General features: G+C 47.3%; 1 protein-coding gene across 4 annotated transcripts; it reads right to left on the bottom strand.

The window, feature by feature from the left end:
- Positions 1–1,217: 1,217 nt before the first annotated feature.
- MLEC (malectin) lies at positions 1,218–19,342 on the bottom strand. 4 transcript variants are annotated; one of them, XM_084648809.1, is made up of 5 exons: positions 19,189–19,342; positions 12,032–12,210; positions 9,223–9,399; positions 9,002–9,059; positions 1,218–8,138 (listed from the first exon to the last, which is right to left on the bottom strand). In XM_084648809.1, exons 1-5 carry the CDS (start codon positions 19,247–19,249, stop codon positions 7,909–7,911), a joined length of 705 nt encoding a protein of 234 aa, XP_084504935.1. In that variant the 5' UTR covers positions 19,250–19,342; the 3' UTR covers positions 1,218–7,908. The 4 variants fall into 4 exon arrangements, with proteins under 4 accessions (XP_084504935.1, XP_084504937.1, XP_084504936.1 ...); XM_084648811.1 differs by having other exon boundaries at positions 19,196–19,282; XM_084648810.1 differs by lacking the exon at positions 19,189–19,342 and adding an exon at positions 18,892–18,967.
- Positions 19,343–27,847: the final 8,505 nt, after the last annotated feature.

Raw genomic sequence — 27,847 nt, 5'->3', positions numbered from 1 at the left:
CCCTGTCAGACTTTTACTAAAAATACCTGTGACAAGATCTTAACGCTACCTATAACTATTCTATTTTGGTAGGGGCCAACTCAGCAGCAGACTTACAATCTGGGATACCTTTGCTCACTACACCAGCCTCCAAAAAAGTACCTAACCCAACCTCAGGCTGAGTGGCTTTGCTTTTTGTACCTCCTATCCTTCCTCGGCATGTTTATTGAGGAAGTAAGCTGTGTGGGACAGAGCCAAGACTTCCTACATCTCTGTAAAGCCTCACACACAACTATTATTCACTTCCAGGAGGTCTCTGGGCCAACAGCTGGTGCTGCTTCAAAGAGAATGTAGTAAACTCTCAGCTTTTCTACCCAAAGGAGCAAATGGCCCATACTGCAGTTGGGAGAAGCTGACAGTGAGGCATGGCTCTCTGCTGTACCCGAGTCTCCCTGCCTTCTCTCCTCTTTTCAGATCTGCAATAGCCTTCTGTTCCCTAATCTTACCATCAATTACTACAATTTATCCATAGCAGAGATTAACTGCAGTGTCCTGAGTCAGACAATCCTACCCAGTCATTTCACGTGGCAGCTGCTGCAGCCTCTCCTTGGGGGGCTGTGTCATTTTTACTATCAGGCACCACAGTGACATCCTAACACAAAGGGATCCAACAAAGATTGTTCCTCTTAGTTTTTGATAATGCTCATATGTAAGTGTTCACAAGTCACTGGGGTGAGTGTGTGCTGCTGACCTTGGTGATGGAGCTTGGGGGGGGGGGACAAAGGAGGGGCAAACAATGTGTATTTCAGACATATGGTTTTGGCCCATGGATGTCATCTCTGGTAGGACTCCTTGGAGCATCATCCTGAAAAAGGAAAAAGTTACCATAGAGTAAAAACAACCCACCATCTTCAGTTTAGTTACACAATATTAATAAGTGTCTCCAATATCCAATATAGATGGGGGGGAAATAACCCAGCTGCAACACAGCAAGACATTAGCAAGCACGAAGAAGAGAGAAGCAGAGCCATGGCTGCCTCAGGGGTTCATAGACTCAAGTTGAAGTAGTGGTGGGATTTTAAATTGCATCTCATCAGTGGCCTCCAATCCACCCTCCAGAGTGGTCTGAGCCCAGCCCCACCACAGTTACAAGATATCAAATTCTCTTTCCCTCAAAGCAAAGAGGGATTTTGTAAAGCTTTTTTTTTTTTTTTTTTAAAAGCACAAGATGCTCCAAGTGACAATATAATTTTGTTTATTTTCCTTTAATACACTGCTGGTTAAAACTGCCAGGCAGTAAATTTCAGAACATTCCCTCAACCAAACATCCTGGGAAAATTAAAAAACAAACAGCTACATGTACCAAAAATAAAATAACCCACCCATACACCCAGCTCTTTTCCCCAAAAGAACAAGTCTTTGCAAAGCCAGTCTAATCAGAAATAGACATCTGTGCTTTTAACCCAGTGCCGAAGATTGATACAAACAAACAGTCACCGCAAGTTGTTATAACCCAAAGCAATGGACAGTAAAAAAAAAATCCTCCTTCAAAATCCTTTAGTACTGATTACTAATACAGACGAAGAATTACCCCAAAAGAAATAGATATTTCTCCCCATATTGCTATATCCTTCATGGTCATTTGAGTCTTGCAGCCTTGAGTAGAGCTTGCAACTGTGTGATTCTTAATACTCAACAAATCAGCTGACTGCAAGAAGCCAATGTTCCCCTAGCAAGGAGGGACATGCAAGCAGCTCATTCAGGCCTTGTCTACACAACCATATCCAAGTCATAGGACCCACTTACAACACAGTTAAGATTTGCTGTGCAGATGGGACCCAAATATTGTCACTGTAATTGGGCTAAAGCCTTGGGCAATCCAGGCTACTGCTCCGAAGACCCTGAGAACTCTACTTTTGTTTCATGCAGCCTGGAGCCACCTTACAGACTTGTTAGTTTCTTAAGCAGGAAGCGCTTGAGTGCAAGAAGTCCCCAGGAGCAGCACAGGGCCAAGTTTACCAACAAGCCTCTAGCGGGTGTTTTACTCACTCCAAGATCCTGACAGAACATGCTTGGATTAAAACCGAATCACTGTGACAGAACACATAAGCACACCCCTAACACACATGAATAAAAAATAACTATGGCTCAAAGATTTTGCATTTCCTAGATTCACACACATTAAGCAGAATTTCTGGTTAAACAAGACTTGTTACAAACTGCTCTTGACACCTGTCTGAGTTGCTGTTTCCCCACTTTCCCTGGGATAAATCTCTACCACACAGCCTCTTGAGCCTTTGCTGTTTGCTATGGATTATTCACATTTCCTGAGCAGACAGCACTCTCTCTGGGAGGGAAGAAAGCACTTCTGTATTTTTTTTTTTTTAAACAAAACACTTTTTGGGGGGGGGGGGGAGTATAAAAACCAATGTCAGCAATGAGAGTCGTATTGACTAGACCAGGCACAGAGCACCCCAGGGCATTTCCCCGATCTCTTCAGAAATAGTTCTTTAATATACAGCTATAAACTCTGAGTAAGCCAGAGTCCAGGAAGACAGAACCCTGGCTGCAACCTTCTCCTCCTCACAGACCAATGCCAGAAGTACACCTGCTACCATATCCTTGGGATGAGTCTGTTCAGATCTGACGTGAAATAATCACAAGTTTCGTGGGTCTGAAGCATCCCCTAACCGTTACATCAAGATCAGGAACTTGGGGCCTATTTATTAAGCTCCATCCTTTCCTGGGAGGAGTTCTCAGTTCCAACCCACATTATATATTCCCCCTCAAGAATCCATGCCTAAGCTTATTTAGAATTAATCACCGGAGAAAATCTGGTGGAAACAGAGGCAAGTGTGAAAAAAAAAAACCCAAACCTAGTCCCATTAGACCTTGGCATGCATTTGTCATGGAGATGTAGCAGAGCCAGATAATGGAATTGATTCTGAGATTCCAGACCCTGCTTTCCCTGGGATTCCCACTAAGCAGGTCTCTCTCCTGCCCTAATGGGCACAAGGAGCAGATAGATGCCGCAGAGCATCTGCTACTAGCAGGAGTTTAAGATAAGTTTTGTCCCAAACCACTTTCTCAGAATCTGTTACACATCGAGAGCCGTGCAGACTCCAGTAGTTCTCTCTTTCCCAAGGGACTGTGCGGGCTACAGCTGAAACTGGACTATGTTTCTCATGGTTGCTGCTAGTCCAGTTTCAACCACAGCAAAGCCAGGGATGAAGTACTGTATTCTGCTCTTGGTTTAGAATCCCTGCCACAATGGCCAATCTAGGGGAAGCCCTTTGCTAGCATGAATCACAGGACAGTAAGACAATGCCCCCTTCTGTTAGAGGGGCAAATGCCTGGATTAGGGACCATCTCCTCCAGGAGTTAGATTTAAAAGAGGAAACAGAAGTTCCTTAAAACAGAAGCTTCTTCCAACAGACTTGTGATCAAACCACAACAAAAAGGCACCAAAAATGAACATAAGCATTTGCTTTGGCATTCCACTTGCTTCCACCTGCAATCCCACAGGGAAAAGTTAGATTTCGTTCCACTCACACAAACACTACAGTACAAAGTTACAGGGCTGGTTTAAAGCTACTAAAGCCCCACAAAATTCAGAGTTAAGGATGAAACAGATCCTCACTCTCCCAACTGCACTGCAGAAGAAAGGCTCAGGTGTGTAAGGCTGCCTGCTATTCTGAGATACCACACCCTAGGCACAGCAGGTAGGGAGGAAAAACATAAATCTAAATCTCCACCTGCAGTTTGAATACCCTGGGCTAGGAAGGTTCAAGTCAAGCCCATATCATCATCATGTTGCTTTTTTAAATGTTTTTAAGAAAAAAAACTTGTCTAAACCTGTTTTCTAAACAATCTGTCCCACAGAACACAACTGTCTATCCTCAGGCTTCTCAAGGTACACTGAGCTGTGGCCTGAACGTGCTCACTCCGCCCTGCCCACTACTGCAAGGACACACACAGGAACCAGGTCCGTATTTGCCTGCTGCTGTTTTGTTTGTGATACTGAATTTTTACACTACCTTGGTTGTTTCTAACTGGTCTCCTAACCCCAGGGCACTGGCCTGCATTATAGACTAACAGAGCGTAAGGCTGTGGAAAAGCTCCTCCTTTATGGAAGCAGAACAGCAGCCCAGATGTTCCAAAGGCAAACAGCCAGCCAGAGTTTGAAGCGTGTCATGGAAGCAATCACTGATTCTCCACTCATTTCCACCATGCAGCAGTCTCACCTGCTGATTTAGGGGTCCCCAATGAAGGGATGTAGGTTCAGTGTAATATCACAAGTAACACTGCACTAATAGTTACAGGCCTGGACACACCGTTGAATTTGCTCAAATCCCTAAATACAAATTGAAACCAACATCAGTGAAAGACAACAGCTAAATGATAAGATATTCCAACATATCAACAACAGAAAAATAAAGTAGCCCTAAACCACCACCCCTGAGCTGCGTACCTCTTGCCAGTCTTAACCAGCTGAAATGCAGATGCAGCTAAGAAGAGATCTAGGCAAAAGCAAGCCATAATCAGACCTCAATATCCATTCATATGTTGGATGGGTCCCTCCAACCACCACACACACACCCCCGCAACCCCAACCCTTCAAGAGTCCTTATTTAAAAAAAAAATAAAATAAAATAAAGCAGGTGTTTCGTTTGTCTCAAAAGGATCCTTCAAGCGAAGTCCGAAGCTGCCAGGAAGGGAAGGGTTGGAACAGGAAAGCAAAAAGGAAAATTGCTTTATTATAGTACCATCATGGGGCCAGGAGACCCAGCAAGCAGCTAAGGGAGGGAGCCCACACCCATGTGAGTATCAGACCCCTAGTGCAGAACATAAGGCTTGATAACCAAGTTATGGGTAAACAGAGCAAAAAATATTCCATTTTTAAAAAAATTAAATAAACTGAATTAGTTTTATTCAAGAAACATAGGCTGAAACACACAGCAGAAGCCGAATGCTGTGCCAGCTACCCCTAAAGACACGCTGCTTCATCCTCAGGTGGGAGTCCAGCACAGAGCAAGTGTATTGCTACTATCAGAAAGGGGAGGGTGCAGGGGGGAGAGAGAAGAGGATCAGCTACCATGGCCTTGCAGAGGAGTGGACTAATCTAAAGGCCTCATCCGTCTCTAACTCCTACGATCCTAGATGTGGGCCCTTGAGCTCAAGCTGTGCAAGGTGCAGGGACTGAGAGGTGCAGAAGGAGACTTGTCTTTAAGAAATGCTGGCATCTCAGGGGACGAGAAGAGCACACTCCTCAATTGGTAGGCTTGTTGTTTTCAAGATCAAGTTCTTGGTTCGTCTAATGAATCGGGGCAGTTTGTGCTGAACCCAAGAAGTTCCTGCTATTTGATTAAGGTTCCAAACCCTGTGCTGTTCTAGTGTGTTAGAGTGATCAGATAATGGCCAAAGAGATCCAGGGAAATCATAAGGTTAGACAAAATTTTTCAGGCATTGCCGCTCGGAATAAAAAATGTCCTCAAAATACACCTTTTTAATTGACTCATACATTAAAAAAAAAATAAGCATTTAGGAGTGATAAGTGTCCAGGAGGACACAGCTGAATGAAGCTGCTAGTCCCAGGCCTCCCAGTGTTTCAGAGCTTGACTTGCTCTGGAGATCTACTGCTGGCCTTCTCCTCGTGGGTAGGTTTTTTATTATGGTAAAGCATTCTCTGACCGTTTTACCAACTGAACTGCTTGTGTGTGCATTAGTGACAGACAGTAGCAATGGGAGAAAGCTCAGTTGGATCCTATATTCTGCACTAGACTTACAGAGTCAGAATTTTGGTTAAACACAAAGCAGCAATGCACTTGCTCAGAAAGATGGCTGCTTTGGGGACCAATGTTCTGACAGTGCCCCTAGCTCCTGTCTTGGCAATCATGGCTGAGCAACACTTTCCACAGCTTGAAAATTAATAGGAAGAAAGTAAATGCTTTAGCTGCTGTAAATGGACTACTCAGAGCTCTGCTGACCCTTCACCAAGAGGCTCTGTGTAGCTTATCTAAAGGCCAGGTGTGAGTTGAGCAGCTACATACAAGTGTGCTCAAAAGCAATTGATAGGAAAAGTCAGAATCCAGGCAGGAGCAGCAGGGGGATTACTTAGTCAAGCTGCATGGTATGAAGCAGATGAGATGCTTTTCAGAAGAAACAGATTTAGCCCAAGGCAAAGAGAATTCTGCCCTGAGGATCCAGAGGATGAATGTTATTAGAATGAAAGCTGACAAGGCTGGTGCCTCAAGACTTAAGCTCCAAAGAATACCCTTTACAATGGCTGTACAAGGTGCTGGGCACTTCCTGTGAGGAAGGGAGTGCAGCCAATTCCCATAAGCCAATGGGAACTGAAGCTGCTCAGCACTTTGCAGATTCAGATCTTAACTGATGCCAGCTGCCCAAGGACCTCCAGTTTCAGATCAGGAAGAGTGTCTGGATTCCACATTGCAGGCTTTTGTTTTCCACACTGCTCTCCTGATTACACCAGACTCAGATCCAGAGTGAAGCAGCCTCTCCTGCCACCCCACTCAGAGAACACATGCTCTTCATGCAGGTCCAGAGTCCACTTGCTAAGCTAACAGTGGGGGAAAGTGAACAGGGTAGCTCAGACCTATCATCAGGTGACCACAGAAGCTGACCAGACTGATCTACAGCAGTTTCCATCTATTTCAGATTCTCCACAATGGATGGACATGCTCATCCTACAGGACTGAGAGGCTGGGCTCCTTGGCACTTGCCAGCATCTAATTCTTAGGCACATCCTGATATTCCAAAGCCTATGCAAGATAGTTAGTGGTAGATACAGACTTCAATCTCACATTACTACAGACTGAATCAGATCAATGCAGCTGATGCAGAAGGATTAGAGGGTCATTGGAAAGTACTTGAAGGGTGGCACTGCTCTGTCTCATGGCTGCCAGACTATTGATCATAGCAGGGATACACAAGCATTGGGGGCTCAGAGCCTCCATTTTTTTTGGTCACCTGGTTCTCAGCCCCTCCAGGCGAGACATTGTACACTAGAGAGGGCAAGATGGGATAGGGATTGAAGTGAGCCATTGTGAAGAAAAATATTTAAAAGGAAATAAAAGCCACAACTGATATAGAAACCAAACACATCTGGGGCAGAGACACTGCAGCAAAAAGCCAGCAGCCTATTGCAGGTCACAGCAGAACCCCTGCAGCAACGATCTAACATTACACAATTATCAAACTAGGAAAGTCTCTCCCAACTGGTGCAGAAAATCAGGCCGAATAATCCCCTCAGCTCTTTTTGCAACTCACTCTAAAGTTGGAACCTTTCCTGGAGACCCATCAGCAAGTCTGAGCCTGTGTATCTTTAGGACAGAGAAGTATCGTGCATTTAGTTACACACATTCAGGTAGCTGTGGAAAAGCCAGTCTCTTTTTCCCACAATTGTTAGTCACCCAAAGGCACCAGAACATCTGTGCACACTTCTGACCAAAGCACACATCCAGATCTCACTTCAAAGGCTGTTTTTCCAGGCAACATTCAGAGAGTGCTTCCCTGCTTAGCTTCTTAAGCTGAGACCAATTATCCACCTGGATAAGGGTACAGCATTTGGATCATGCAGCTTCCTCTCCGTGCGGGATATGGACCAAAGTTCGCCAGCATCAGCTTCCTACAGCCCAGACAGACAGCAAGAATCCAGTTTAATCTCAAGTGCCCCGAAGAGGAAGGGATGCTGCTTATGGTGCAACAGGGGAAGCGAAGGCCTCGCTGCTCGCTGGCTGGGGGAAGGCAAACTCCCCCCTTTACCTGTACCTGCCGTTCATTCCAAATGAACTTTTTTTCCCTTAAATTATGAAAAATATGGAGAAACTGAAAGCAACCGCATCTGGTCCGACTCCTTTCCTCCTGGCCTGCGGCCCCTGCCACTGCATCTCTGCATGGGGCTTGCCCTCACAACCGGCAAAGGCAGAAGAGGGTAGGAATGAAGACACCAAAGGCCACCAATATAGGGAACATGAGGCTGCTGTTGTCCGAGGCGTAGGGGTTTGGTGTCCGGGGGCCTGACTGAACCCGGTTCTTATTGGCCTGTTTTTTAACGCTGGAGCCTTCATCGTATTCTTCTTCATCTTCTTCATCTTCCTTTTTCTCCAGGCCAGGGTGAGGCTGCAGCTTTGGAACGTCTGTTGGAAGAAAAAGAAATTCACCATTGAGAACGCTGCAAGGAGCCGTGAGAATTCCAACAGGCAATTGACTCAAGCTGTCTCATCCCACACCCAGCCAGCTGGAACAGGGCACATGGGGCATCCCATAGACTGGTACAGTCCCACATTGCCAGGGCTCCACTCCAATACAAGCACCCTCATTCATGAAGATGATTTCATGGCTCCACTCTCAGCTTGTGAAGCAAATATTAGTATATGAATAAGGCCCTACCAAATTTGTGGCCATGAAAAACGCATCACGGACCGTGAAATCCCGTCTTCCCCTGTGAAATCTGTACAGTAGACGGTAAAAGCTCACAAAAGACGAGATTTCACAGGGGAGACCAATGTTTCTCAAATTGGGGGTCCTGACCCAAATGGGAGATGCTGGGGGGGTCACAAGGTTATTTTGGGGGGGATCATGGTATTGCCACCCTTACTTCTGTGCTGCCTTCAGAGCTGGGTGCCTGGCCAACAGCTGCCACGCTCCGGCCGCCCAGCTCTGAAGGCAGTGCTGCTGCCTGCAGCAGCGCAGAAGTAAGGGTAGTAGTACCACAGGCCCCCGTAACAACCTTGCGACCCTCCCCCAACTCTCTTTTGGGTCAGGACTCCTACAATTACAACACCGTGAAATTTCACATTTAAATAGCTGAAATCATGACATCACACTTGTGATGTGCTAGGACAAAACTTCACAGGGGACAGCGGAGGGAGATGGGCCTGGGTGAGACAGGTCAGTTAAGGCTGCCACTATATGGAGAGTGCTTTACACATGGTTTAAAAGGCCATGAGTTGCCTCCAACCTAAAAAGTCTTGAAGGATTATTGTGAAAAAAAACTTACCATCCACTGTTCCTTGCAGGATGTATAGTGCACAGATTTTCGGATTGTCATAGTATCCCTAGCGAAAGGGAAGGCAAAGGTCAATGCTGCAGGGTCAAAGAAGAAATACCCACACCCATCAGTCACTTCCCCTCTCCCTATGCACATCTGAGGTGTGAGGGACTGGGTGGAGATGAGAGGAGAGAGAAAGAAGGGGCTTTCCCCTAACCAGGGTTTGTTACCTTGACAAACTCAATGTGGAGCTTCCCTGTGAATGTGGAAACCTCTCCCTGGACACTCAGCTTCCCCTTTCTGATGCTGATGGGAATGATCTCGTCGTGAGCTGTGCTATGTCCAACTCGGTCAAAAATGTCCAAGTCCTTCACCACCACGTGGCCATTCAAGCGCACATCAAACACCTTCAGGGGTGGAAGAGATTGCGGAGAGTATCAGAGGGGAACCAGACACATGACTGAGAGGGGACAGGACAGAAACAGTCTGTGCTTGTTACAAAGCCCGGGAGATAAGAGGTATTATTGCACGTGCCACCGAACCAATGCAGATTCTCTGTGCATATGGCAAGCTGTCTCCACCCCCTTGTTGAGAAGAACCCATAGCCCAAAAATAGACCACTGAAGTTAAACATTTAAGCCCTTTAAAAATGGTTTCAAATACACAAACCTGTATCCTGCCTCTAACACGTCTCCATAACTACTGTACAGTACTGAGGACTGCAGGGAGTTTTATTAGGCCCTATCCTCAGAAGTACCATGCACCCACACCTCCTGTTGACTCAAGTGGGAGCTGTTAGTGCTCGGCACCTCTGAAAATTGTGCTCTTGGCTTTTCAATCCCAGTAGTCTGGTGGTAAAACAGGGGAAGGAGAGACACGAGGGAAAGAAACAAATGTTGATGAGACCAGAGGCAGAAGGAAGGGGATGAGTTAGGTAAAGAGACTGAACAGCTAACAGAACGGAAGCTACTCTCTGGGCTGCGGTGACTCAAGCATCACTCATAGCCTGGGATACCATCACAACTGCATAAAGGAAGTAGGTTAGTCTTTAAATCCTGCAGAACTCTATTTTGTCAGGAGAGCCTCCTGTTCACATCCAATTTTTTCCATCCTTCTGATCAGCCTCTACAACCAATGTTGCTGCTTAAAATAATCACCACATAGGGAAGCAGCATGGTCCAGTGGACAAGGAACAAGACTAGGAATCAGAAGTAGGGTTCTAATTCTAGCTCTTCCATTGACTTATTGTGTGGCCTTGACCCCCGTGTGCCTCAGTTTTCCCAACTGCAAAATGGGAATTACAAAGGTGGGCAAGAATCATTAAGTGCTTTGATGTCTCCAGAAGAAAGGTGTTATACAAAAGTCTAGCGTCAGTCACATTTCGCTATATAAAGTCAGTTGAAGACATGACTTCAAACAAGTACATCCAGCTCTACTTTACATTAGAAATTGATATGGGAGCTCAGTATCACTCTGGAATGCATCCTTAGAAACAAGTTCATCCCTGGGGCAACTCCACTGGGGTCAGTGGAGTTACATTAGAGAGGACTGTAACCCTTAGTACGTTTCTTTTATCCCATTCTGTGGCTACTCCTACCCATATATATAAAACACATAACAGATGGTGATGTGCAAGAAGGCAGAGGGGAGCTGTGACCCTAAGAGCCCCTTAATGCCCACTGGCAAAGGGTTCACAGTCACGTAACAGGTTTCAGAGTAACAGCCGTGTTAGTCTGTATTCGCAAAAAGAAAAGGAGGACTTGTGGCACCTTAGAGACTAACCAATTTATTAGAGCATAAGCTTTCGTGAGCTACTCTGATGAAGTGAGCTGTAGCTCACGAAAGCTTATGCTCTAATAAATTGGTTAGTCTCTAAGGTGCCACAAGTACTCCTTTTCTTTTTAGTCATGTAACAGCAACTCCTATCAGGCCTGACAAACTCACTATTCCAGTCATGGTATTTATCTATAAAGAAATGTCCTGTAAGGTATCAAATGAAAACTTATATCATACTGGTCATCATAATCATTAAGAACAATTAAGAAATGGCAGGTGTATACTGAAAATATGTCTAAACCCAGCAAAGCAGGCATGACTGATAAACAAAGTGTTCCTAGACAAAGGAATACTGATTAACCTGTCTGCCTAATTCTCCAATGTAAACCGAGCATGGTAAAAGCCAACATAAGCAACCTTCATTTGCATATTAAGTCAAAGGAAAGGCAAATTAAGAAAAGGATGAGAAAGACATCATGAACAACACAGCACATGCATGCCAGCAGGGAACAAGAACTTTATCTAGGGTTACCCTTCAAAAGAACACACTTCAAAGATTTGCTGGAGTCTCTGGGGACTCATTTCACTGAGAAACACACCTGGAAGAGGGGAGATTCAGGAAAAATCTGGATCCTGGTTTAATTGAAAATCCATAAACTTTGTGAAAGGACTTTGAGGGTAAGAAAAATGCTTCAGCCAAAGGACTATAGCTCACTAAAGTTATGGTTAGACTCTTAGAAGCATGTTAATATTTTGTTCGTAACCATATCTGTTTCCACTATCTTTACTCAGTATCACTTACATCTCTGTTCCAAATACACTTATTCTTGGTTTTGCTATAAATTCATCTGAATGCTGTTAAGGGTGAATCCTCAGCTGAGTGTGTAATATGCCTCTTTAGAGACAGAAGACTTGGTAATTTCTGTGACTGTCCAGTGACAGGGGCTGGATACTGCAGAGGAACACTCCACATGGAGTTTCGGGCAGTGAAGTGCACCTGAGGTTTACCTGTAAGGCAAAGCAAAGGCTGGCAAAGCTTTTGAGGAGGCTGTTTGGGTGGTTAGCAGACCAGAGTGCAGGGAACTGACGCAGAGGTTAGCTCCCATGAGACTCTCACCCTCCGCAGGGGGTAACAAGGCGATTCTCGTCCTGAACTCCCCAAAAGGATGTCACAGGAACCTGGCATACACAGCCCTAGACAGAAATTAGCATCATCAGAGATAACCAAGTAAGGATCCTGGGTCAGGGGTAGACTTAGCTTACCTTCTGCTGGGACTGTGCAAAATAGACTTCAGCAAACTTCAACACCACAACGTAGTCACCCTCCTCCTTGATGGGGACTTCATACCCAAAGGTCTCCTCGTTGTAACGCTCAGTCTGGTACAGAATCTGATCCTCTGTGTTGGACCGCAAGATTGGCAGCTTCATACCATAGTCAGAGGCTGGGTTCCAAATATAAAATCAACAAGAATGCAAGGGTTAAGTTCTGCGGCATCGGCAGAAGACAACTCTATAAACAACCTCCAAGCACCTGCAAGAGGACCAATTCTCTTGAGGCCCCATAGTCCCTCCTAATTCTGACCAATGCGGGGGGGAGGGGGCGCAGAGAAGAGGGGTACTACTTTCTTTCAAGTGTCCCCAACCCCACTTTACCAACAGCCATACTTTTTTTGAATTCAGTACATCAGAAGGGGAGGCAGGTTGAGCAGTGGCTGGAGGAAACCCAGAACCTGAGGAAAACTGAATCCTACAGAAACACAGTTCTGAAGAGCAACCATTTCCAGGCCAGTTAGCAGAGACGAAGTCCTATTTCACGACTGGGTGTGTTGGGGTTCCCCCGAGACCTCTTCCACTTGGTTCCCCAAGATCTCAGTTCGACTCCAGTATCATTTCTCAGCTTCCTTTATTTGGCATATAGTAAAGCTACATTGATCAGACTCAAAGATAGGGGATGTGTATACAGCATACCACACATCCAGAAGTTATACAGCAAATATCTTCCTTTATATATGTTTACAAATTACACTGCATCACACATTTTGGGATGGCTTAAATCACTCTGTAGGAACCAAACCCTGTACAGCACACACTGTCCATGCATAACTTACTCTTTACCTCAACTTACATTCCAGGTTTATCTTATCCTTTGTTATCCCGTCCATTGTACATGGTTCCCTGCGTGTTCCCCTTATCTTAGCTAGTACAGACATTCTGTTTCCAGCCCGCTGATCCATTTACCTCCCTAATCCTGTTTCCCAAGAAATAAGGCCTCACCTATGTCAAGCCAGGCCTACACCATCAGAGGACTTGGCCAAGAGTTCAGACTTCTCTAAAGAAAGAGCACTTAGGCCTGGTGTACACTTGCGGGGTGGGGGGGAAATCAATCTAAGTTACGCAACTTCAGGTACATGAATAACGTAGCTGATGTTAACGTATTAGATCTACTTACCGCGGTGTCTTCACTGCGGTAAGTCAACGGCTGACGCTCCCCCCATCAACTCCACCTGCGCCTCTCGCTCCAGTGGAGTACCGGAGTCAACTGAAGAGCGCTCGGCAGTCGATTTATTGCATCTTCACGAGACACGATAAATCAACCCCTCCTGGATTGATTGCTCCGCAGGTAAATGTAGACATGCCCTTAGAACTTCTAATGTTTTAACCAACATGATGCAGTGCACAAATGAAATGAAGTCAATTTAGAACTGAGTTACCTCAGAAAATATAATCCCATCTCCTGCAACTGACTTGAAATTAAAAACCTAATTACAAAAGCCATGTTCCATCTAAGAGAAAACATACAGGCTGGGAGAGTGTTGCGTGTATTAGAGGGATCTTAATAAAACCCCTTTCTTCTTGCTAATAATCCTTCAAACACTACACAGGGAACCTGAATCAATAAGAATGTGCGCACCCGAGGGCTCTGATGACCATGCAAACTATCTCATACGATTTCATGGGGTATACATCAGAGCCACATGCGTGCAGTGAGTCTTTACTTCAGTTATCCGTACACCACACAATGAAGAATCTTTGAAGAATGCTTCTAGCTGTGCTGGTATCTGAAGCAATTATGGAGGTTAAATACTTGTTTGCCCTTCCTTGTTTAATATCTGTATCATAATGGAAATCAGGGGCCTCAATCAGCATTAGGGCCCTATTGTACTGGGCACTCTACAAACCTGTAAGTTGGCATAAGCCCTAAAGAGCTTACAATCTAAAATGCTATTCCCATCGGATGGAATAGGGGAGACTCTGGATGGCATCTGCACAACTGGCACTTCCAGTCAGCAGTGAAAGCTGATCTAGCGTTTAGATGTCAGCTGACAGTTACTATTTCCACTCCCATTTCCATGGAAACAGACATTGGTTTGGGTCGGCCAATGCAGAGTAAGCCAAAAGCTCTACCCAGTTGCCCAGCACCTACATCCAAGCCCATGGAAATGACTGAGAGGAAACTAACACCAGTTCTACACAGTGAGAACCCTGGGGTAAGACTTCTATTGTTCTGTAACCACAAGTGAGGGTCATGGGGGCTTGATCATCAGAACCACAGGAGGTGAAGAGCTCTCACTGTTTTCACATCCTGATGTAAATACATCCCTTTTTTCAGCTACAAGTTAACTAATTATAGTAGTCCAAATAGCTCATAAACACTAGCTCAACTCCTATTTAATGCTGCAGGTTAGAGACAAGCCTGCAGCGAAACGAAGTTTGTCATCAGGCTGGGATAGTGACCATCTGAGTGAATTCACCCAATCACACAAATGATTAGTTAAATTTGTATACTGCAGTTCTGTATGATGCAATGGAAGTGGATCTGAATTAGCTGTATTTTAGTTATGGTGAAGAATGACTGAAGCACCAAGACAGAAACAAACCATTGCACATTAAAAGTAACAAAAGTAGCCACTATCTTCATTTGTTTGGCATCTGGATATGCTATAAATCCCTTAGCTATACTTTCTCCCTAAAGTCCCAGGATCGGAATTTGAGGTTTGAGGGAAACAACCCTAAAATACCATCCCAGGACTTTTAAACCATCAGCAGCAGGATTTCTGCTGCAGCCATTACCTGCCCATCTACACAAGTGGGAGCAGAATGAGTAACTGAGGGAACCAAAATGATGGTGTAATAAAAACCGTTGAGGGAGAAGCAAGATAGCAGTTGAGTTCATGGGTTAAAGTCTTACTTGCTGAGCCGGGCACTGTGGTTGCAGCAGGGTTATTGTAACAGGCTGCTGTTCAGTGAGGCACCATGAACAAACACTCTTTTGGGAGGAGCAAACCACAAAACTGCTGCAGTTTGAAAGGGAACCTTTTTTTTTTTTTCCTCCAGATTAGCATTCTCCTCCAGGTTGCATCTGCAAGTGTTAATCATACAGTTGTAGGTCAGCCTCCCCTCAAAATTAATAATGATATTTGAACACCTACAGCTAGTGAAATACAGGTCACCAGCAGATAAGCCTTTGGTGGGGCAAACTAAAAGCTTATAAGCTTTACAGAGTACACACATTTAAATGGTAAATTCCTCTGGGCTATTACTTGTGTGTGAAGGGCCAACCACATCTAGGGCACTGTGTAAGTAGTGACACCATCACTGCAAGGAGAGCTGCATCAATACTGTATGTTGCAGCTCTAGCAGTGATAGGCAGGAGACTCAAGCCTTGAATGGGTAATTCACCTTGTCTGCACCACAAGAGGTACCTGTTGCTGATAATGGGTGTATCTTAACACAGTCCTTTGTCACACTTGCTGCTAAGTGATATTGTGCTGCCACCATTATCAGCAGCAGGCAATTTCCACACCACAGACAAGGCTTTAGAAGTCCAGCAGCATCTGCAACACTGAGACTTTGTCTACACTACACTTTTGTTGTTAAAACTTTTATCACTCAGGGGTGTGAAAAAACACCCCCCTGAATGACAAAAGTTTTAACAACAAAAAGCATCTGTGTGGACAGCGATTCCTCGGCAGGAACTGCTCTCCCACCAATGAAGCTACTTCCCCTTTTTGGGGGTGATTTTATTTTGTTGCCAGGAGAGCGCTCTACCTGCGATAAAGAGCAGCTACACTGCTTACCTTGTAACAGCGCAGCTGCAGTGGCACGGCTGTACCGTTGTAAGGTGTGCAGTGTAGACACAGCCTGAATCTAGATCGCAGTGTTTGACGCTGTGTCACAGTACCTGACTAGACAGGGATCATGGTCTTTACCTTCAGCCATCATCATATTAGAACATCCAGAAGTGGGCAAAGGAGAACAGTAACTTGGTTCCCAAGAGACATTATTCATGCTGTGGGCAGATAAAGAAACCAGCATCTCACTTCAGGAGGCTTAAGAGCTGACTGGCTCCTCCCCTACCCTAGAACTGGGGATCCAAAGTGCAGCTGCAACATACTCTATGTCCTACACCCTCTGGTGGATTTTTGATTTCACTGCTTCAGCAGCTACAACAGTGGCACATACCCCATACTAGTGTATCCCCATTTACTGCCTTCGCCCAGGGCACAGCTAATGTAGAATGCTGCCAGAAATGGTGGGGGATCCAACAGCCACATTTTCATTTACCGTGACCTCCCATGCAATAGGTACTAGGGTTCCTCATTCACCAGCAGGTGCTCAGCCCTGCTGCTCCTGGTAGAATTCCATCATTGGGTAATGGGTGCTGCCACCATACAACATGCAGTTCAGCTGTGGAAAGTGCCTGAACCCTGTGCTTGTCTCACTGAGACTGTTCCCAGCTGGGCTTCAAACTTACAGCCCCTGCTGAGGAAACTGGAGTCTTTCTCTGGAAAAAGCAAGTTGCTGCATGTTGTTCAGTGGTCAGGCTACCAAACTGGCATCACCTTTCAAGAGTAAGTTCCACTTCAGTCCATAAGGACAGGACTCCCCCTCAGATGACATTCCTTAAATCTAAAGCAGAGAACTTGAAGTTTCACAAGGCAAAACCCTGCAAGTCTCATCCAGTTAGCAGGGAGTTACCATATTTCAGGTGAGACACTGGGCATGCTCAACAGAGAGGTGTTTTTTTTGCAAGTCAGTTTTGCAGGCTACAGCCAACATAGTAGTCTATCAGCTCCTGTGGGCATCCCCCCACCCCGGGCCTTGTTAAACAGAAGCTAAATAACTTCTTTTAAAGCTGCATCCAACGAAGTGGGTATTCACCCACGAAAGCTTATGCTCCAATACGTCTGTTAGCCTATAAGGTGCCATAGGACTCTTTGCCGCTTTTAAAGTTCTTGTTGCTGATAAGTATCACTTTAATATTTACAGCTTTCTGATGGACAACACAGAGAGCTCAAACAGTCTGCTCCTGTGAGGTCTGATGCAGGGTCCCTAGAGTGCTCATTTTCTTTCTCTCTCCCCCATTGGAGGCTACCCTCTCAGAAGTTAGATCTAGACTCTTCTCAATGAGACAGACACTAATGCCCTAGCATTCAAGAAGAGTGCAGCTATTCAGATATGAACAAATAAGCAACTTTTGCTCAGTTAGGATCACATGCTAGACTCATGACATAATCAGAGGTGGAAGACACCAACCTCCCAACTGTTCTCCCCTGCCTGCTGAAACAGGGCACATGCTGTAAAGTCAGACTCTGCATCTCTACAAACAGGTGCTCTCGTGTATGCACCTGGCCAGAGTGTGTCATGGTGGCAGGAACAGGTAGCTCTGAGTGTTATACAAGTTCACATGCAGTTCAAAAGCACTATCAGCCCAGTCCCCTTCCTCATCTGGAGAGAAGGAAGGGCACAGTGCTGGGAGCAGACTTCCATTGCCACATGGCTCACAGCATGTGACAAGGTACTAAAGAGTACCAGTCTCTCTTCATCCCCCTAACAAAAATCCTCCTCCCTGTGACTGGAAGTTACAGAACAGGGAAGGAAGGAGCAGAATGGGTACCCAGCATGGCAAGTGCTGAGGCTATCAACAGGAAAATGGCAACCAAGTCAAAGAGAAGCGGAGGGGCAGGGGAACCTTGATGACTTTAACAGATAAGAGGAGGGTTCACCACTTGCTGGGTGACTGGAGACAAGAACTGCTGTGATAGGGAACTCCTCCAGAGGAGCCCCTCACCCTGCAGCCAAGGGCTCCAGATGGGGAAAGGAAGAGGTGAGGAGAGAGGCCAGGAGGAAGCAGGAGGGGACAAACAAGGCAAAAGGGGTGGCGGGCTAACCTAGGGCACTGAGGACATGTAAGGCTGCCGCACCCGGGAGTTTAGCCCCCCTGGCCATCCAGTGCTGACTGGCCCAAGCCAGCAGGACTCCGAAGTCCTAGACGGATGGAGTCGCCCCTTTAGTCCCCCGTTGAGAGATACCTGGCTAGGGGCCGTGGGCAGCAGGCCCCGGTCCGCACCTGAGCCAGAAGCCTCCAAACAGCCCCGGCCAGGGGCGCGGGAAAGCGTCTAGCCCGGCTCCAGACGGCCCCGTTAGCCCCTGCTCCTAGCGCTCACCGAGCCCGCCACGGGGCGCGGCGGGCAGCCGGGGGGTGCCGGCTGAGCCCCGAGGGGGAGGGTTAAGTGCCCTCCAGACGCGCGCCTATCACCACCTCACGCCGCCCGCCGCATGGCACGGAGCCCCCCGGACCGGGACCGGGCCCGGGCCGCGCGGGCGGCGGGTGCCACAGCCGGGGCTGGTGGCGCTGGCGGGGCAGCGCGGCAGGACGGGGCCTGCGGGGCGAAGGGGGAGCGGGAAGGGCCCGGCGGGAGCTCAGAGGAGATGACGAGAACAGGTCGGAGGGAGGCGGGACGTGGCCAGGCCTCCGGCTCCCTCCGCCCGGGGCCTCACCTCGGCCCACCCGGCCCTCGAGCGGGTCTTTGCGGAAGTGGATGCCGTTCACGTCCACATGGGCCTCGCCGCCCGCGTTCACTGCCCAGATCACGTTGTCGGCCAGGCCGGCTCCCGAGGCCCCCAGCAGGGCCGCGAGCACCAGAGCCGCCCCAGGCGCCCAGCGGGCCCCGGCCGCCCCCATCTCCGGCTCCCGGCTCCGGCTCAGCTCAGCGCAGCCCCGCCCCGCCGCCCATGCCGCCCTCCTCTTCCTGCCGCGGCAAGGGGGCAGCCGAACCCGCTGGCCAGACGGCTGGAGACCAGCCAACCAGTCACCACCCGTGGTCTTGAATGCTAACTACCTGCCCGTCTGCCATTGGGTATTGGAGTCACCATATTTGTATATTAATACAACGAAGAGCCAATAGGAACGAGCCAGGATAGCAAGTTTGGTTGAGAGATAAGCAGGTACCAGGCGGCTCAGGCTGTTGGGCTGGCAAAGGCCGGGGGAGCGGGGACTGGAGCGCACCATGTGCAGGGAGTGGTACAAACCCACGCTCCCGCCCTCCCCCGAACGTCTCCTATTCCCGAGCGGGTGATAGGTTCCTCCTCTCTCTAGGCTTTTACCATCCGCTCGGGAGGGGGGACACGGAACGCACCACTTGCCCGAAGTGGGAGACGCTTCTCCGCGACCGGGCCGGGCTCCTTGGGCGCGACCATTGGGACACAGAGGAGGAACACGGCAACGCAACGTCCCCTCACTCCCGGGCCAGACCGGCCCCTCTCTCTGAGATCGCTCCCAAGGGTCCCTCCAATCAGGAAGCTCCAACACGGCTGGAACATAATGCATTGTGGGAAGGCAACGGAACGGAAGCAGGCGGGTGGCTGAGTCTGTGAGGGTTCCCATGGCAACAGTCACCGTCCCTGTTGCCAGTGGGATGACGATTCTTATCAGACCCGAGCCCCTCTCTCCCGGGGGAGGGGGATCCCCGTGCGGGTGCCGGGCCCCCGTAGCCTGAGCGTGGGGGATCCCCGTGCGGGTGCTGGGTGCAGCAGCTCTGCTCCTGGTGAAGATCTAGCCCATGGCAGGGTGCAGGGGGTGACTGGTTTCTTTTGCTGATGGAGGGGGAGGACATTTGTGAAACGCTTCCTTAAGCATCACCAGTTCGGTGCATTGGGTGCAGGTGCTGGAGGTGCCTGAAGAGAAGTTGGCAGATGGGGCCTGGCGTTTTAGGGCCTGCCCATGGGTGAGGCAGGCAGGTTAGGAAGCCACATTTTTAATCTCAGCCCCTGATTTAACCCATAAGCGGAGGCCCCAACCCCCACTATGCACAGACAATCACTAAATGAAAGAAAGGAATTCTTGTCCGGGTTCATAATGGAAACTGTCGAGAAGCCAAGTAGATCCCATGACCCCAGCTAGGGCAGTTTCTGCAAGACATCTGCACACCAAACAAGTACATGTTCAAAGGAAAACTTTTTAGATTAGGGTGTGCTTACTTGGTGTCCCACGTACACCCTTCTCCCCCACCTCTTGGCATTTCTCTCTGTCCTTCCAGCTGTCTCACTTTCCTTCTTTCTCTCTATCTCTTTCCTTAATTTACATCAGCCATCCAGCTCTAGTTTCTCTATTTGCAGAGAAACTGGAAAGGTGTAATTTGTGGGAATAATGTTATTTCCATTTTTTACTTAATCATATATTTTATTTGTATGGACATAGAATTTACATCCTATTATCATGATGCAGAGAACATCCTGTTAGCAGCATTAGTTCTGGATAAGGATTGTAGCATTTGACCCAACTTGACTGAATTCTCTAGATGGAATCATCCCATACTCTACATCATACTGTTGCTGACATTCAGCAACCAAGCAGTTGCAGCCAAGAGGAAGCATATAAATGCCCAATGTGGTTAACAACACTACTCTCAAACACATCTCACAGGTTATTCCCAGTGAGATGTGACTCTTGCTTTACAAACTTACAGGTTGCTTGGCCAAGCAGGAGGAGCTTTTCTTTAAACATCAGGGCAGAGTGTTTAAAACACTTTTTGTTCCATTCTCTGCTGCCACAGTTAATGTTGCCTCTGCCTGTCACGTTTTATTTGTGTGCCCATTACTATGCTGAGTAGATAGGTGGGAAACCAGTTTGTTAGAGCGCAAACTATTCTGAAACAAGATGGGGGTAGCCACAGCTGCTGAGAGAGACTCATTAGGCAGTCTCTGTAGGTGCAGCTTTTCATCAGATCAGAAGAGTGCTTTCTTTGTGTTTATGCTTTTTATAGGGACTGTTAACCCAGTTTTAGTTCAAGCAATACACTATTCCTACACAATCCACTGTCCAGAATCCAAGATGGCATAAACACAGGACGGAGCAAAACATAGTAAATGTCTCTTGAGACTGAGGGAAGTGAAAGACTCTGGATGGTGTCTACTAAGAGATCTCTGAGTTGGTGTGAGGGGAAGCAAAGTGTCTCTGGGGAAAGCACAAGAGGTGGCGAGACAGGGAAGTGAAAGGTGTCTGGGGTGATTGCAAGAAGTGAAGATATTGGGAAGTCAAAGGTCTTAGGGACGTAGTCCCTTTTCTGATCTTCATAATAAATGCAGTTGAAAGATGAACTGCCAGGGAAGGAAAGTATTCATGTCCTTTACTGTTCTTTAAAGGGTTTAAAGTTATTGCATCTAATCCTCACATACCCCCCCCCCCACCAAATATTGTGTTTTACAGAAGAACTGTCAGGTCCTCACGTGTCCTTATGTTATACTGGAGGACTATGACAAGATCTTTGGAGGACTTGGCATGGGACTTCACAGGTGAAGTTGAGATGAAACATGATTTTTTAACTAAGTTCTTGCCTAAGGTAAATGGGGCCAAATAGCCTCATGATTTTCAAATTTGCCCCAGTATGACCATGAATGTGATTCTTGTTGTGGTCCTCTCTCTCTCTCTCTGTTACCCCTGGAAGTCTCAGACTCAAGCTGGGTTCATCTGATGTCCTACTTGTTCCTAAACATGCCACACTGGGTGGCTATCACACTGGCTACTTACCATCTTTTATCCAAACTTTGGCCAGAGGCACTGCCATATTTTAAAAAATCAACTCCATAGTCTTTTTGTCCAGTCTCTTTGTCTTTAATCACAAGCTCAGCACTACAGATTGTAGTTGAAATTATTCTACATCTTTTCTAAAGCACCTTGAGACGTTTTGGCAAATACAGTCTTGCAAAAGCTGAGTTGGTTCAGCAGCAGGATACTAAAGCAATCATTCCTAAGACCTGCAGAGTGTGAAGCCCCACAAGTGGGATCCCCTTAACTCCTTTCATACTGGGATGAAAAAAGTAGCCTGTCCTGATTTTGCATACATTGGTCACTAGAGGGCAGTATGTGGTTAGAGCTGTGTCCCAAAATGCTTTGCAATGGGTTGTCCAAAGGAATCTGGCAAGACCCATGTTCTTTTTTAAAAAAAAAAAAAAAGTTAAGCCAGAGACCTGGGGCAGCAGCATCTGCCACCCCTAGAGCTGGTGGCAGGAAGTGCCGTCTACAAAAACACTTCATGTCAACTCCCATTCTTGGAACCTCATTCTCAAATGCTATCTACCCACAGACCAATCTCTAGAAGAGGGGAAGCCCAGAACAATATAGTGGGATAATTAGCTTTATTAGAGCTGCTCTGTGCTCAGAGAGAAACTAATGCCTTCCAAAAGTAACACCCTTAAAAAGAAATCCTCTAAAATATGTAGGCATCTAACTCCCATTGAAATGACATTTGAAATGGAGGAAAACATGGCCATGTATCAAGGTGTAGTCAATATGAATAAGTGACTGCAGCCTTTCTACTATTCCCACTTCATTAATTACAAAACGCATTTTCCAACTCATTTTTAAAATAGCCATCACTGTTTTAAAGGGACACCATTGTCCTGAAAATCACTTTTCCTTCTGAATATATTGTGCTTATTGTTAAAATTGGTATTGCTGACACAGATTAAAGAAAAACATTTTCTCTGTTTTTTCAAAGTTTTCTTTGGCCATTTGACAGCACTTTGTGTGCAGTCAGTTTCACTGATGATGGTTAGTTGCAATTCCCATCTCATCTGCTAGCATGCAACATCTGTCTCAAGCACTGCTCAGAGGGATCTCATATGCTTAACCTAAGGTCCTGCTAAAGTGTGTTTACTAATACCAATGGGCAATGGCAGCAAAACAAAGTGAAGAGACATCAGGCAGGTGTGTGCCAAAAGAAGGAGCAGAGAGATGGCTCTAAGCAGATTTAGTGATGTTGCTCTCTGGTCTACCCAACAGACCCCCTAAGCATCACTAGGAGAGCCACAAACCCTTATGCTTTTTAAATGGCCTTTTCATGCTATTGAAAGGGGACTCCTTTAGAACAGTGTATTATTTGAAATAAGTATTCCAAGTTGTGTCCCTTTAATATCTCTGTGACTGGGAATTGTCAAGGAATGGGATGTCCAGTCTGCTGACTGTAGCCCTAATCCTGCACACTGCTCCATAGGGACAGACCCCAGAACCTCGCCCTTAGTCATGACTAAAGGACTGCTAAGCAGCAGCATGAGAGGCTGGAAGCTTTCACAGTTGTTTTAAGGTTAGTCTTCTTAGTTACTAGAAAAATAGGTGAAGGAAATATTAAACCAATGTTAAATTAACTGCACACACAAAACCTAATAAATCAAACTTTCATTCTCCAATTGCAAAATGCTCTGACCTCTCTCATGCATTGAAATAATGATGAGCACTCCTTTTTTCACAGACTTTAGTAACAAGCGGTATTGGGAGGCTCAATTGTCTGTTTGTAAAGTTGTCTGAGATCCTCCAATGAGATACAAGCTGGTATTGCTGGTTCCGTGATTCAGAAGCCTCCACATTCTCCTCAAACTGGTCCAGAAAGGAAGTTACAAGTGCTGTTGCTGTCCCAGAATAGAAAGGCTTTCCTCCCTTTTAGACGATTCTGAATCTGGAAAGAGTCAACCCTGGTGCAGACACCTTTCAGCCCAGAAGGGTTCTACATGTTTACAAATAAATGGCTCCTTCCTCAGGAACTTCCTCAGGCCTTGAGTCAGGGATGAAAAAGTCAATAATTTGCTCAAACAGCAATTGCAGAATTCCTGGCTGCATTCTAACTGTCTGCCTCAGACCAGGAGCTGCTTAGGGGGCTATGTGTAGACAGGCCCTTCTTTTGTATCTACCCTCAACTGTGTAGAGATTTTACTGCATTAAAGATATTACCTCACTCAACTTGTCTCTCTGCAGATTTTACTATTAAGCAAATTCACAGGAACATCTCCAAAAGGCCATGGTCCTTGGCTCTAGCTAGATAGGACTCTAGTTCGTGTCTGCTCCTGACCAATCTGACTCCATCTCATTCTGCCATCTGGCCTCATCCTCTCCAAACACAAGCAATCCACAGTATTCAGCTTCGAATCCAGCAAGATGACTTTAGCCTCTCAAAGAACTGAAGGGTTTACCTGTCCTGAGTTGCCTCCAGAACATCAGCAATCTCAGCAGCACCCTTTCACCATAAGAGTGACATGGCAGTGAACAGAACGAGAGGCCTGCCCAAGCAAGCCACAGAGAGGACGGTGCCCCCACTTTTCAGTCCTAGTGATAACGAGAGTCCTAGGAGATGTAGTAGTGCTCTGAGAATTTTACATGACATTCATTGTGAATTTTTTTTCCAACTGGTAGAATAACTGGAGGTAGTCCAGGGGATCAACTCCCAGGCATTTCATTTTCCCATTGGTACTTGCCACTCTGAGTCAGTACAGATTCTAAGCTCACTGCCTTCTTGCTTCCATAGCCCTGGGAAAGAAGAAGCCAGCTGTACTCTGTCCGCTCATGGCATCAAGGTACAAGCTTGGGAAAGAGCTAACTTTTGTTGCTCCCCCCTCCCCAGCGAACATGGTTTGCTGTGATGATTCCAGGCATAATTTCTCCTGAGTATTTCCAAGTGTCAGAGGTGAGCTATGCAGAGAGCAGGCTCCAAATAAGCTGAGCTGAGTTTGAATCCTAGTAGCTGGTCTGGTGGAGGCTCACCTGGCACTAGCCTTGCCTGTGGCAACACACAAGCTGTAGACACAGTAGCTCCAGCTCCCTGATGGGGACTCAGTGCATTGGTTAAGTCCACATTAGTGTGTGGCTCTAGATGAGCCTGGTTCACTTGATATCAAAGTGATGTAACTGGGCCTCCACAGCAGCACTGTCACAAAGAAGGGCTTGTTAATATTGCAGGAGGCAGAGAAAGGCCTGATTGTGAGACATCATGAGCACCCATAGAAATCAGTGGGCACTCAGCATGCTTTGCACCTCTCAAAATCCCCATGATGCTGGACTCTTGCCTGCTCCTGACAGTCCTTCATACCCATCAGGGAACAAAAGTTACGTGGGTGGCAATGGCATCACTCCCTAGCTCAGACAGACCCAGTGCCTGGATGGATTAAATCCAGTCTAATCTCCCTGCTATGCCTGTGACCTGCTGGGTGTCCCGCAAATTCAATTAGCAAGAGAGTGAAAGCAGCCTGTCCTGGAAGAATGCCATTCTGTTGGCAGGGCAGAGGGAGGCCTCGTTAGGCTCATTTATACCGATTACAGCCGATCCTCACTAATCCCTCAAGATTTCTCAGTTTAAACTGTGAGGAGCTTGGGTCAGCAGCACAGCTTCTAAGCACTTAAATTCTTTGTATGTCACAAGTTACTGTAATGAGGCATTAGCTAGAAAAGGGAAATGAAATGGCTAAGGGGAGGGTGAACAAGAATAGCCTGTCTGTAAAACACCCATGAAAAGGAAGGGGATGGTTTTGAGATATAAACTCCAGGTTCAAGCTAATCTTTGCATGGGTTCAAATCCATACAGGATCAATTAAGCCTTGAGATCCTGTTGAGGTATATACACTGAGCACCAGATATTTTACTGTGTGGGGGACTTCAGATCAAAGCACCTTCAAAACAGAGCCCTTCTCTGCTGTGCATGGACATTAAAGATCCCCTGGCACTTTTGTGGCAGTAGGGGGTTGCCTGTCCTTCTTTAGCTGAAATTCCCTCCCGCTGCCCCAGGTGGCTGCATTTTGGTGGTGCTGCGAGTCTGAAGTGATAAAGCACTTTGGGGTCTCCAGGGGTGGTCAGTACCAACAGCATGGATACACATCGGCTGTTATCAGTTATGATCAGAAGTGGCCGAGAAACTCTCTGACTGGCCAACCTCAAGCGACCAAAAATCGTGAGTCAGACCACAAAAAATCATGAGATTTAAAAAAAAATTGATAGTGTGGTTTTTGGTCAGTCTTGATTTTTTAACTCCCCCTGCCCACTCCCTGTATGTGTGTGTGACGCTTAGTATTGTGCACTGTACCAATTTTACTGGGAAATGTGATTCTGACCCCTGCTTCAGAAGTGCTCATAGCCACACCTGCCCGTTCCCTGCCCAGCAACTTCTGATGCCTCCCAACCTCCAAACCAATCCTTTTATCAGTTCTACCCCCCCCAGCTTCCCCCTTCAGTTCTGCCCCATAAGTCCAGCCACCCTCAGTTGAGCCCATCCCCCACCTCCATCAGTTCAGCCCCCCAGCCTCACCTTTGCTCCTGCTGGATTCTTCACCCCCCACCCACACACACACACACACCTGGGAGGCTGCTGCAGGAACCCCTCTGTACCCCTGTCCCTCCCCAGGCTGAGTGTTGCAGGGGCGGAGTAGAGGGCTGTCCCCACTGCTCACAGCAGGGAGTGGAGCTGCTGAGCTCTTGCTGCTCCCTTCCCTCCTCCCTGAGAGCTGCTTCTGGGTAGCTGAGAGAGCTCTTCCTACAGCAACTCTGACTGTTGCTGGGCCCCAGGAGGCAAGTAAGGGGGGCAGATAGCCAACTGGGGGGCTGGGCTCAGTCCCTCAGGCAGGGCTCAATCTTGTTAGAGGCCTGGAGCTTTTTGCCTTGTCTCCAGCCAGACTTCAGCCCAGCCAGAATCCCCTTGCTGGGGGGCATGCCATGGCAAAACCTGGCAGCACCACTGGTGAGGGGCATTGCTGGCTGACGTCGCTCATCCATGACAAACCTGAGCAGTCGGCCAGCCCATGTCAAGGTGGGGCAACCTTTGCCCAGGAGGGGCACAGAGCTGGGCTGTGCTCTATGAAGGGGTGGCTCAAGCACAGCCCTTACCTCACAGGGATCTCAGACAAGCTCTTCACTTTCATCTGTAGTCTGAACGTGCAGCCCACAGAGACACACAGCTCACCATGCCTTGCTTCATTCAGTCCAAGCAGAAGGTTACCCCGTATGCTGGGAGCTCTTCCTGCCCCACCTTTCTGGTGTGTGACCCAGGAAGGGGCTCGCTCAACTAAGGAGGGTTTGTCTGGAGGAGGGGCAGCCATTGCCATCCAAATGCACCTGCTGCTGCACTGAGGGCTGGTATGTGTCACTCAGGATTGCACAGTTGCTGGTGAAGAGCAATTTCATTGGGGTTGCTTGGAGGAGATTATACAGGGACCTAATGGCTGGCCTCTGGTGCTTCTCTGTATAAGGCCAACTTCAGCTTCCTATGGAATGAGCAAACCTGGCCCGTCCCACCCTGCCTGGCAGCATATCACACAGGGGGCAACCCTTCCTCTGACACTGACCTTGGGCCTCCTTCCTTCCTGTCTCAGAGGCAAGTGCTCCTCCTGATGGGCTGGTGCTGGGCAGGCCTCAGGCTGCTAGTGGCCCCTTTATTATCTCTTCTGCTTCCTTTCAATTCTAAGACTCAGCTGGCTTGGAAAGGGTCACATGTCCCTGCTATGAACAGGAAAAAGGGAAAGTGGCATATTGTTGTCTGTCCCCTCCCCAACACCACACTAATCTCTCCAGTTAAGAGAGTATCTTCCTCTGTGCCTGCCAGGTAGCTTATTATTCACTGAGTAGCAGGCTTGCTTAGCACCCAATTTGGCAAAAGAGGAACTAGGTCTAGTTGCAAGAGTGGAGTTCAGCCTCTATGATTCAGTTCTCAGTCCCTCTGCTGCCACTGTCAGGTTAGTCATGGAACCCACTAACAAGGGCTGAGACCATCCCATCCCCACCTGCAATAGGTCAAGGACATTGTCCATAACATTCAGACACTACCAATTTAGATGGGAGATAGTGCTTTAGACACAAAAGGCTCTGTATCTTGGTACTAATCTGCTAAACCAGCCAGTCCCCTGACCCATGCTGGGTTTACATTAGAAACCTACAAGTGAAAGGCCCAGTGTTGTCTTCTCAATCCCTGGAGCTGTCCCCTGTCCCTGGAGCTGTCTAGAGCAGCACTGAAATTAGATTAATTCATGAGTTGCACCTGTATTTAT

Source organism: Lepidochelys olivacea (genome assembly GCF_965140295.1).
Source record: "Lepidochelys olivacea isolate rLepOli2 genome assembly, chromosome: 15".
In the NCBI taxonomy this organism is placed as follows: Eukaryota; Metazoa; Chordata; order Testudines; family Cheloniidae; genus Lepidochelys; species Lepidochelys olivacea.
Note: the sequence above shows the minus strand (reverse complement) of the source record. Positions and strands in the feature narration are given on the sequence as shown.